The sequence below is a fragment of the Phaseolus vulgaris genome, chromosome 11 (assembly GCF_000499845.2).
Source record: "Phaseolus vulgaris cultivar G19833 chromosome 11, P. vulgaris v2.0, whole genome shotgun sequence".
In the NCBI taxonomy this organism is placed as follows: domain Eukaryota; kingdom Viridiplantae; phylum Streptophyta; class Magnoliopsida; order Fabales; family Fabaceae; genus Phaseolus; species Phaseolus vulgaris.
The window spans coordinates 24,679,816-24,692,258 of NC_023749.2; the positions used below are offsets into that span (position 1 = coordinate 24,679,816).

Sequence of the window (12,443 nt, forward strand, 5' to 3'; positions counted from 1 at the left end):
TGCTTAGTGAATTCCCCAGTGGTTTTTGGGAAGACTAGATGTAGCTCTGGGTTTAGAGTGAACCAGTATAAACCTCTGTGTGCATTCTCTCTATCCTTAATCTCTTTAAATTTAGTTTTGATATTTGTGAATCGGTATAAACAACCGATTGTTTCTGCGAAACAACCGATTGTTTTTCTGGTGCTGTGCTTTTTGCTTTGTGTTTTGGCAAACTGATTTCCTTATCAACTGTTTCTCGAAGTAATTTCATTCTTGGCTTAAAAGTTTGCGAAAACCCTCTTTAAACCATTCACCCCCCTCTAGTTTAAAGCCATACATTCTTACAGGTTGTTGCACCAGAATGTGAATGCTCTCCACCCATGTCCAAAATGTAGAAATCTGCAGGAAAAACAAGTTTATTTACTTGTATAAGGACATCTTCAATAATTCTTGCAGGTTGAAATGTGCTCCTATTAGCGAGTTGAATGACTACACCTGTGGGTTTAAGAGGACCAAGACACAAAGAAGTAAACACAGATAAAGGCATAACATTTAGAGATGCTCCCAAGTCGAGCATCGCATTTTCAAATCGGTTACTGCCTATTATGCAAGGAATGGTAAAAGTGCACGGGTCTTTGCATTTTTCAGGTATTGCTGCCACTGACTTTTCAATGAGAGCAGAAACATTCCTTCCCATGTTTACCTTTTCGTTCCCTTTAAGACTCCTTTTATGTGTACACAGATCCTTAAAAAATTTGGCATATCTAGGAATCTGTTTAATAGCGTCTAACAGAGGAATGTTCACCTCGACCTTTCTGAATATCTCGAGAATCTCCTTGTCAGCCTCTACCATTTTTCTGCTTGTCTGAACAACTCTTTTTGGAAAAGGAAAAGGAATAGATGGTTTGTCAAGACTAACAGTTTCTCCTTGTACATCATCTTCATGAGACAGTTTAGGAGGAGCATCCATGTCATTATTCCTTGTGTTGACCCTTCTTTGATCATCATTCGCTGGAGGAGTAGTAATGTTGGAGGTGTTAGACGATTGAAGATGAATGTCTACTTTGGTGGATTTTCGCACAGGTGCTTGCAACTGAGTACCACTTCTCAGAGAGATGGCACTGACATTATGTGGATTGATGGTCATTTGGGAGGGAAGCTTATCAGACCCTTTGGAATTCATCTCGTTCATTTGAGTGGCTAACTGACCAATATGATTTTCCAAGTTATGAATGCTTACCTCTATTATTTGTATTCTTTCATTTGTTCTTTGTACTATTTCACTTGTTCTCTGTTGGAATTGCGTATTAACTTCAGCCATGTGCTTTATTACATCCTCCAGAGAAGATCCACCTTTTTTCTGATACAACAACTGGTGATGGGGATGGTTGTTGTTACTGGAGTTACCCCATCTAAGATTCAGATGATTCCTTTAACCCGGATTATACTTATTAGTGGACAAATAATGGTTGAGTAGTTGTTGAGGTGGGTTAGACTGTTTACCACCATTAAAGATGTTTGCAACATAGGCTTGAAGACATTCAACATTGTTTCGTCCTTCAACTTCTTGAAGAGTGGGGGCAAGCATTAGTGGCATGGTTAACGGTGCAAATTCCACATACCCTTGCAACCATCTGAGGCATAGTTAGCTGCTTCATCATGGATATGAGATCATGTAATTGTGCCTTCATCTGAGCATGAGCAACTGCATAATTGGTTGTCATCTCATGAACTCCACGAACAGGTGTTGCAAAGTTGCTACGTGAGTAGAATTGTTGATTGTTAGAAGCCATGATCTCAATCAATTGTTTTGCAGTGGCTGGCGTCTTGTCAACTAGCGCTCCTCCACTGGCCGCATCTATCATCTGTCTATCACTAGCCATTAGACCCTCGTAAAAATATTGTATTAGAAGTTGTTCGTTAATCTGATGGTATGGACAACTTGTACATAGCCTCTTGAATCTTTCCCAATATTCATAGAGACTTTCTCTGTCTTGTTGCCTGATCTCGCATATTTCCTTTCTTATTGATGTGACTCTAGATGCTGGAAAGAATTTTTCAAGGAACACTCTTTTCAACCCTTCCCAATTAGTCACTGATTCTGCCGGCAAATAAAATAGCCAATCTTTAGCTGCATCTTGGACTGAAAAAGGGGATGCTTTAAGCTTGATGTGCTCCTCTGTGACCCCAGCTGACCTCATGGTGGTGCACACTGTGTGGAACTCCTTATGATGTTTGTGTGGGTCTTCACATGCAAGGCCATGAAATTTAGGGAGCAAGTGTATCAAACCAGATTTAAGCTCACATTGCCCATCTGGGTATTGGATACACATAGTTTGGAAGGAAACATCTGGAGCAGCAAGTTCTCTGAGGGTCTGTGCTTCCATAATTTCAAAATTAGGACTTACGGCAACAGTCGGTGATGAACTAGGATTTATAGCAGTAGTTGGTGATCAACTAGAAGACGAGGTTGTATCACTAGACATGTATTAATTGAATTTCGTATTAGACCCTTCAGAGCAATATATATATAAACAACCCTAGTCAACTCCCAGGAAAGAGAGGTGAGTCACAAATGAAAAAACTTAAAAATCAAGTCTTTCCTAGTCAGAGTCTTCGCCAAATTTCATTAAAAAGAAAAAAAAAACAAAGAGTAGCAATTGAAGTATCTACCCTAAATGCAAAATCCTTTTTAAAAAAATGCTACACTTAATGCTTTAAAAAATAGTTACAGAAAAAAAATTATGCAAAAATAAATACAGAAATAAATAAAATATAGAAAATAAAAATAATAATTATAAAAATTAAAACAAAAGCATAAATAAATAAAGAATGACAAAACAAAATAAAAAAATAACAAAAATTAGGAAATATATAAAATAAAGGCAAAACAAAATAAGATAAAGATAAAAGATATAAATGAATAAAATAAAAACAAGAAGAAAAATCTTGACTATTATATTTTTTTATTTTTTCGTTTTTTATTGTTTTTTTTATAAAATTAAACAAGAAGGAAAAAAAAATTGAATATTAGATTTGTTTTAGTTTTTTTTTGTTTTGTTTTTTAGCTTAAATCAAATTGGATTCCACAGCAAGGGCGCCAATTACCTTCAAGTTTGAAGAGGGAGTATTCCTTCTCTTACTTTTATTGTACACATCTATTAACTGTTTTTACATTGAGGACAATGTTTGATTTAAGTGTGGGAGAAAAGAATTATAGTTTAGGATTTATTTTTGTCACTTGTTTTTTTTTTTGCTTTGTTTGAGTTTCATTTCTGCTTAAATAAAATAAATTAGCTTTTTAGGATCGTCTAATGACTGACATGTTTCATAATTCTTGCAAATCTTGATTTCTTAATATTTGTTGTTTGGAGGTTATATTGGGAATGGATTGATTGTCTACTAATCATATCTTTATAGATTGTGGTCGGAAGAAGTTAATTTTCCCTGGATTAGAAGGAATGCAGGTTATCTCAGTTCAACAGTTTGAAAGAGAGATAGAAGAAGGTGCAAAATTTTGTATGCTCTTGGTTTGTTCTATATTTACAGATAAAGTACAAAAAGAGATGTTTGTAGTTCAAGATTTTATGGATGTATTTCCTGATGAGATTCCTGGACTTCCACCTAAAAGAGAGAGAGAGAGTTTGCAATAGACTTGATTCCTGGAGCAGGCCCGATGTCAATTTCTCCATACCAAATGGCACCAACAGAGTTAGTTGAATTGAAGAAACAACTAGAAGACTTCTTGGAGAAACAATTCATTCGACCTAGTGTTTCTCCTTGGGGAGCTCGATTGTTATTAGTGAAGAAGAAGGATGGGTCATCACGTCTATGCATAGGTTATAGACAATTAAACAAGTCAACAATAAAAAATAAATATCCTCTTCCTAGAATTGACGATCTGATGGATCAGTTGCATGGGGCAGTTGTCTTTTCTAAAATAGATTCGCACTCAGGTTATCAAAAAAATTTAGTGGAAGCGGAAGATGTTCAGAAAACTGCTTTTAGATCAAGGTATGGTCACTATGAGTTTCTGGTTATGCCATTTGGTTTGACCAATGCTCTAGCTATCTTCATGGATTATATGAATCGGATATTCAAACCTTTTCTTGATAAGTTTGTGGTAGTGTTCATAGATGATATCTTGATCTATTCTCGTAAAGGGAAGAACATGCAGAACATCTTAGAACTGTCCTGAACATTTTGAGAGAAAAACAACTATATGTTAAACTTTCAAAATGTGACTTATGGATGTCAGAAATATAATTTTTAGGACATGTCATCTTTGCACAGGGAATATCAGTAGATCCTTCTAAAGTGGAGGTTGTACTTCAGTGGGAACGTCCTAAAACAGTTACAAAAATTAGAAGCTTTGTCGGGTTAACAGGATATTACATGAGATTTATAGAAGGCTTTTCTAAAATAGTGGCTCCTTTGATCCAATTGACTAGAAAGGATAATCCTTTTGCATGGACTGAACAATGTGAGAGAAGCTTTGAAGAGTTGAAAAGAAGGTTGACTAATGCTCTTGTATTGACAATCTCTGATACCAATCAGTCTTTTGAAGTTTTCTATGATGCTTCCTATCAGGGATTGGGTTGTGTTCTGATGCAGAATAAGAAAATTGTTGCCTATGCTTCTCGTCAGTTAAAGGTCCATGAAAGAAATTATCCAACTCATGATCTAGAATTGGCAAGAGTTGTCTTTGCTTTAAAAATATGGAGACATTTTATTTACGAAGATAGTTTTAATGTGTTTAGTGATTATAAAAGCTTGAAGTATTTGTTTGACCAGAAGGAGCTTAATATGAAGCAAATGAGGTGGATCGAATTTTTAAAGGACTATGATTTCCAGCTAATATACCATCCTGGGAAGGCAAATGTTGTTGCAGATGCGTTGAGTTGTAAAAAGATACAAATGTTGTCGCTTATGATTAGAGAGCTAGCATTGACTGGAGATTTCAGGAGTATGAATTTGGAGGTTTCCATGTCTTCAAATTGTATTAGTTATAACTAATGAATTTCTAAAGAAGGTGAAGGAGAAGCAATTGGAAGATTCAAAATTGAAGAACTTCATGGGCTTATTAAATACTGACAAAGCTAAAGACTTCTCTTTAGGAGTGGATGGTATTTTGAGATTTACGAATATAATATGCATACTAGGATAATGAAATAAAGCAAACAATGTTATTTGAAGGTCATAAAAGCAAACTCAGTTTACATCCAAAAATTACCAAGATGTATCAAGATCTCAAGAAGTCTTATTGGTGGCATGGCATGAAGAATGATGTAGCTAACTTTGTAGCTACTTGCTTGACTTGTCAGAAATCAAAGATTGAACATCAACGACCTAGAGGCATGTTAATTCAGTTAGACATTCCAGTGTGGAAGTTGGATAGTATCTCAATGGATTTTGTTACAGTTACCACGTACTTTGAGGAACCATGACTCTGTTTGGGTCATAGTGGACAGGTTGACAAAGCTGACACACTTCTTACTTAAACATTTGAGAATCTCTATGCGAAAGTTGGCCCAAATTTACATAGATGAAATAGTCAGATTGCATAGTGTACCCTCCAGCATAGTTTCAGATAGAGATCCTAGATTCACCTCCAGATTCTGGAAAACACTCCAAGAAGCTTTGTGGACTAAACTCAGACTTAGTTCAACGTATCATCCTTAGAATGATGGACAATCAGAGAGAACTATCCATTCCTTAGAGGATTTGCTTAGGACCTCTGTGTTAGATCATTTGGGCAGTTGGGATGAAATTCTACCTTTGGTAGAGTTTACTTACAATAACAATTACCAAGATGGCATAGGAATGGCTCTTTTCGAGGCATTGTATGGAAGAAAGTGTAGGACACCTCTATGTTGGTTTCAGGATGGTGAGAGTGTGTTAATTGGACCAGAATCAATACAACAAACCAATGAGAAAGTCAAAAATATTCAAGAAAGATTGAAAACATCTCTTAGCAGGCAAAAATCTCATGCGGATCAAAGAAGAAGACCTTTAGAATTATCTATAGGTGATAATGTCTTTTTGAGAGTTACACCATTCACTGGTGTTGGAAGAGCACTCCAATCCAAGAAATTGACTCTTAAGTTCATAGGACCTTATCAAATTCTCAAGAGAATAGGCCCTGTGGCTTATGAAATTGCTTTGCCTCCCCCTTTAGCTAACATTCACAATATTTTTCATGTGTACCTGATCCAGCTAAGAGACGACTTGGGGTCATCTGACCACTGTTATACTATCATATTTCTAGCATTGAACAAGTCTACGCTTGATTCATATTAATTTGATAGCAAAATGACTGAAACAACAAATATCAAGAAACCAATATTTGCAAGAATTATGAAACATGCCAGTCATTTGACGATCCTAAAAAGCTAATTTATTTTATTTAAGCAGAAAATTAAACTCAAACAAAGCAAACAAAAGCAAGAGACAAAAATAAATCCTAAACTATAATTCTCCTTCCCCTCACTTAAATAAAACATTGTCCTCAATGTAAAAACAGTTAATAAACGTGTATGATAAAAGTAAGAGAAGGAATACTCCCTCTTCAAGCTTGAAGGTAATTGGGGGCTTGCAAGGTAATCTCTTCCACCGTCTCTTCTTGAGGAATCTCATGAAAGAGCTTTAGATGATGTCCATTCACCTTAAATGTCTTTGTAGACGTTAGACTCTGCAATTCTACAACACCATGAGGATGGACATGGATGATAAAAAATGGATCAATCCATCTTGAGCGCAACTTTCCAAGCATAAGCTTTAATCTGGAGTTGAACATTAACACACGTTGGCCTGCAACAAACTCCTTGCTAGTGATGAAGTGGTCATGGAGACGCTTGGTCCTCTCCTTGTAAAATTTTGAGTTCTCATATGCCTCCAAACGGATCCCATCTAGCTCTTGCAGATGGAGTTTTCGTTGCTCTCCTGCCTTGGTATAATTCATGTTGCATGCCTTTAGTGCCCAATAAGCTTTGCTCGATCTCCACAGGTAGATGACAAGCTTTTCAAAACTTGGAGCCCAAATTCTTAGATTTAACAACATAAGAGAACTTTACAAAGAAGATCATGATTTTGCATCCATCTTCACTAAGTGTGAACATAGAGCACAAAGAGGATTTAATGTGTCTGAGGGGTATCTTTTTAAGGAAGGAAAACTTTGTATACCCCAAGGAACACATAGAAAACTTCTTGTAAAGGAATCTCATGAAGGAGGTCTCATGGGCCATTTTGGAGTATATAAGACTCTTAATCTTTAAAAGGAAAATTCTTTTGGCCTCATATAAGACGAGATGTTCAAAGACATTATTTTAGATGCATTTCATGTTTAAAAGCTAAATCTAAAACAATGCCTCATGGACTCTATACTCCTTTACCTATTGCAAGTGCTTTGTGGGAAGACATTAACATGGATTTTATTCTAGGGCTCCCTAGTACTGCAAGAGGTTTTGACTCCATTTTTATGGTTGTGGACCGTTTTAGCAGAATGACACATTTTATTCCATGCCACAAAGTGGATGATGCTCAAAATGTTTCCAAACTCTTCTTTAGAGAAGTGGTAAGACTTCATGGATTATCTAGAAGCATAGTATCGGATAGAGATCCAAAATTCATAAGTCATTTTTAGAAAACCCTTTGGGGGAAACTTGGCACTCAACTTCAATTTTCAACATCTTTTCATCCTCAAACGGATGGACAAATGGAAGTAGTCAATAGATCTCTTTCTACTATGCTTAGGGCGGTCATGAAGGGTAGCCACAAATCTTGGGATGAGTACCTTCCCCATATTGAGTTTGCATATAATAGAGTAGTTCACAAGACTACTAATATTTCTCCATTTGAAGTTGTATATGGATTTAATCCTCTTACTCCTTTAGATTTGTTACCCCTTCCTAATCCACAAACTTTTGTGCATAAGGAAGGAGCTACAAAAGCTGAATTTGTTAAGAAAATGCATGAGAGGGTTAAAGAACAAATACAACAACAAACTGAGAAATATATTAAACATAACAATAAGGGAAAGAGAGAAATCATTTTTTAGGAAGGAGATCTAGTTTGGCTTCATATTAGGAAGGGTAGATTTCCAACTAAGAGAAAGTCTAAACTTAGTCCCCGATGTGATGGACCTTTCCAAGTCCTCAAGAAAATTAATAACAATGCATATAAACTTGATTTACCTGTGGAATATGGAGTGCATGATACTTTTAATGTCATTGATTTGTCTCATTTTGTAGGTAATAATGAAGACGAAGAAGCATTGGATTTGAGGACAAATCCTTTTCAAGAGGGAGGGGATGATGGAAGAGGCCCAAGCACGAACTCAAATGAAAGCCCACCAAAGTGTAGAATTGGGCCAACCACTAGAGCCATGACTAAGAAGCTTCAAGAAGACTGGAATACTGCTACTGTTGGCTGAGAAACCTTCTTATACATGTTCAAGACGCCATAGACTCTAGTATAGGGTAGCATTTAAATTATTGTCAAAATTAGCATAGGAAATTTCTTTTGTAATTTTTGTTAAAATGAAGATTGGTTCCTAAAATACCAACCTAAGTTTAATTAGAGTTTCCTAAACTTCTAATTAAACTTAGGCCGGTCCAAAGCAAGCCCAATTGGAGCGCAAGTTCTAGAATCCTTGCACATTCTAGATCCTTGAACATGCCTTCCATGTGCTCCCATTTTTTGCGCCAATTTCAATTAGAGTTAGTTTGAATTTCCCTCCTTTTGCTTGTATGTAAATCGGCCCTCACTTGCTTTATAAGGAGTGGCTTGGCTCATGTTTTCACAAGATTAATATACTAGTGAATTGCTGCCAAATTTGAGCCAATTTCACTTCTTGTAAAAAACCTCTCAAAGTTAGACTATTGATCTTCAAACTCCACACTACCTGATGGAGATCAAGTAGAAGAAGAGATTGAGGCTCAAGTTCAAGATTCTCAAAGGCAAATTAGCTCATCATCCTTCATACCTCAAAGGATTACAAGGAGCAAAGCTAAAGGTTTGGGTAATAGGGTGCAAATGTTTTCCCTTTTTGTAATTACCCTTGTATAAAATTGTAAAACATATAAGAGTAGTGTTTAGGAAGGTGCTAAGCGGGAAACCAAAAAGACACCTCCATTTGTATAGCACCTTAGGCGCTAGTTTAGGAAAAGGATAGAAGAAATGACTCTTTCTATTCCTTTATGGCTTAGGCGCTAGTTTAGAAGGAACTAGAAAGTAACCCTTCAAGCTCCTTCTCTATTGTACATTTGTGACCTATCCTCACTATTATAAAAGGGGTGCTTGGGTCTTTGAAATAACAAGTTTGAAATTGAGTTTGTAGAAAGGAATCTCTACCGAATTGGTGAGTGAGTGTGAGAGGCTTGTGTCTTCTCATCTTATAGTCTTATCTTGGGAGATCTCTTGGGCTCTCAAGTGGCGGCAACAACACTCATCTTGAAGCCAACCATCCTTCAAGTGGCGTGCACAATTCCAAGAGCTCCAACCACATAAGTTTCCTTGTCCTTTTCATCTTCTTCTTCCATACCCATTCCAAATCAAACTCTAAAACATGTCTTTGTTGTTTCTTGTTTTCAGATGGTAGAACTTGTTTAGTTTGTGATTATGTTCGGTGGTTTGCATGGGTTTGTTGTTCTTGTGGTTCTAAATGTGTTTGTGGAAGTTTTAATGGGTGCATTAGCTTTCTTTCCTTGTTTCATTCAGTTCATATGTTGAAAAATGGGTTTCTATGTGATTTTTGGCTTGGTTCTTGTGTTCTTGATTAAGTTCTTGATTGGGTAAATAATCTTGATTCAATTTTAAAGGTGCCTATTCCTGTTCCAACTCATATTGAATTCATAACATGTTCATATCATGAGTCTTAGGTGTGTTCTTGTGTGTTTGAGTTGTTTTTTGCACTTTTAATTCAAGAACTTTACATTCTTGTTCTTTAATTTCATATACCTTGCCTTTATTGTCATTAGCATTCTGTTTTTTACTGTTTTTGGGTATTTCTTGCTGTTTTCTTGTTCTTAATACATTGTGTTTGTGTCATTTTGATTTTTGAATCTCTAAAAGTTTTGTCAAAGTCACGTTTCTCCCAAAAAGTTATCAATTCTATGTAGTCCTTTTGTTGATAATTTTGGTTTCTTGATTTGTTTTTAATTGAGTGCAGTTTTATGTGTTTGTTTTCTTGATCCTTTGGTGCCTTTTCTTTTTAGATTTGAGTTCTTACTTGTATTTTAGATCTATACAAGTTCTTGAAATATCAATTCTATTATGTCTTTTGAAGTTCTCAATTTTGTTTTTTCATTTTCCATTAGGTTTCCTCTGTTTTCTTGAAAATGTGCTGACTGTTTGGGTTTATTAAAATTTCAGTGATTACTGGAAAATTCTGAAATTCTGGATTTGAGTTTTTGAGAGTGTTACAAAAAATTAGAAAAAAAAGTGAGTCAAAATTCAAAACAGAAAAAAAAATGATAAATCAAATACGTCCCCTGTGTAATTCTGGCACACAAAAAATACGGTAAAGTGGCAGTAATTTTTCAAAATTTATCACAATTAATTGGCACACTATTTTTGTGTGATTCCAGTCTCATTGTTGAGATAAAATCTTGAAATTTCTTTGTTTTAAATTTCATAATCCAGTTTGATTTCTTCAGTTCCAGATAAATCTGTAAAGTCACACACAGTTTACATAAAATTATAGTAGTTCTATTTTTTTGTTTTCTTCATCTACTCTAGTGCTTTTCTTTAAGTTTCTTTTGTGTGCCATCTTTTAATTGAGTACCTTGTTTTTCTTGCTTGTCTTTTCTTCACTATTCTTTGAGTTTGTCATATATCTTGTATTCCTTTTGATATAGCCCTTTCTTGTTAACACCTCTTTTGCTTGTCTTTTATTGTTCTTTAAGTTTTGTGGTGTATTGGCTTTAAGAGAGAATGCTTTACTTTGACATATTTCATTTGAGAGTTAACAAAACCCCAAGAGCATATTGGTTGAGGGAAGTATTCTTTCTTGGAGTGATTTGAGTGTCTTTTTAATTTTCATTACAACATCATAATTGTTCCATTTTCTAACCTTGTTTTTTCTTGAAATTGTTTGTTCTTTGTGTTTGCTGTTTTCTTTTTTCTAATGCCTGCATATTAAAGTGGTGACTCTTCCAAACCACACTCTCCTCGTAGAGCATTTATTCTTGGTGAATTGAAAGAGGAAAAACGCTCCCTTGCACAAAAGGATGAAGCTATAAAAAAGTTGGAGGAAAGATTACAAAGACTTGAAATGAATCATGATAGATCAACCAATTGCAGCCATGGAAGCCACCATGCTCATAGACATTCTTCAAGGAGTTCTTCCAATGCTCACGACAATAAAAAAGAACATGGAAGGAGGAGGCATCATCACCATCATGGAGATAGGCATCATCATGAAGATGGGCGCCAAAATGTGGCAAAGCCTTATTTTCCAATTGTAAAATTGCCTAGTTTTAGTAGGGATAGTGATCCTAATGTGTATTTAGGTTGGGAGCCTAAATGTGAACAAATATTTCATGTACATGCCATGCCATGGTGGCATAAGACTCTTATGGACATTGGGCTAAACAAGAGACCTCCCGTGGTTTCTTGGGACCATTTAAAAAAGTGTATGCGTGATAGATTTGTTCCACCACACTTTAGGAAAGACCTATTGTTGAAGCTCCAAAGGCTTCACCAAGGCACGCTAAGTGTGGATGCATATTTCAAGGAATTAGACACGCTTTTAATTAAGGTAAATATGCATGAAAATGAGGAAGCTAAAATGGCTAGGTTTGTAAGTGTTCTTAGGAGGGACATCCAAGATGTTGTTGAACTTCATGAGTACTCATCTTTACAAACTTTACTTCACCTTGCCATCAAGGTTGAAACTCAAATTTCAAAGAAAAATGCTTTCAAAAACACTCTTAATGATAGCTTCTACAACAACTCTTGAAAAATTAAAAACAAATCTTTTTCAAAGTATCCTCCTAAAGAGTCATCTTCCAAAGCTAGAGATTATAAGCCTTCAACGTCTAATCATAAGTCTCCAACCAAATCGTCTAGTAAGAAGTGTTTTAAATGTTTGGGATTTGGTCACATAGCTTCTAATTTCCCTTCTAAAAGAAATATGTTCATACATGATGTGGTAGTGGTTAGTGGGCATGATTCTGCATCCTCTAGGCATTCTTCCCCTTCTAGAACAACAAGTGAGCATGAGAGCGAAAGTCCACTTGAGGGTGACTTGTTGGTAGTGAGACGTCTTCTTGGTCAAGTTTTAAAGCCCTTTGATGAAAGTCAAAGAGAAAATATTTTTCATACAAGATTTCTCATTAATGACAAGTTATGTTCTTTGATTGTGGATGGGGGTAGTTGTGCCAATGTGGCTAGTACAAGAGTGGTAGATAAGATTGGATTGTCTACTATCTCTCATACAAAGCCCTACAAACTACAATGGTTAA

The 12,443-nt window shown here is 35.7% G+C and overlaps 2 protein-coding genes across 2 annotated transcripts; both read right to left on the bottom strand.

The window, feature by feature from the left end:
- Nucleotides 1-304: 304 nt before the first annotated feature.
- LOC137837645 (uncharacterized) lies at nt 305-1,300 on the bottom strand. The gene has a single exon (XM_068646718.1). The coding sequence runs from the start codon at nt 1,298-1,300 to the stop codon at nt 305-307; it is 996 nt and encodes a 331-aa protein (XP_068502819.1).
- A 5,247-nt stretch (nt 1,301-6,547) lies between these two features.
- On the bottom strand, nt 6,548-6,940 carry LOC137837654 (uncharacterized). Its single transcript, XM_068646744.1, has one exon. The coding sequence runs from the start codon at nt 6,938-6,940 to the stop codon at nt 6,548-6,550; it is 393 nt and encodes a 130-aa protein (XP_068502845.1).
- Nucleotides 6,941-12,443: the final 5,503 nt, after the last annotated feature.

Coding starts and splice junctions, on each gene's coding strand:
- LOC137837645 (XM_068646718.1), bottom strand. CDS start 1,300: ATGGCTGAAGTTAATACGCAATTCCAACAGAGAACAAGTGAAATAGTA.
- LOC137837654 (XM_068646744.1), bottom strand. CDS start 6,940: ATGAATTATACCAAGGCAGGAGAGCAACGAAAACTCCATCTGCAAGAG.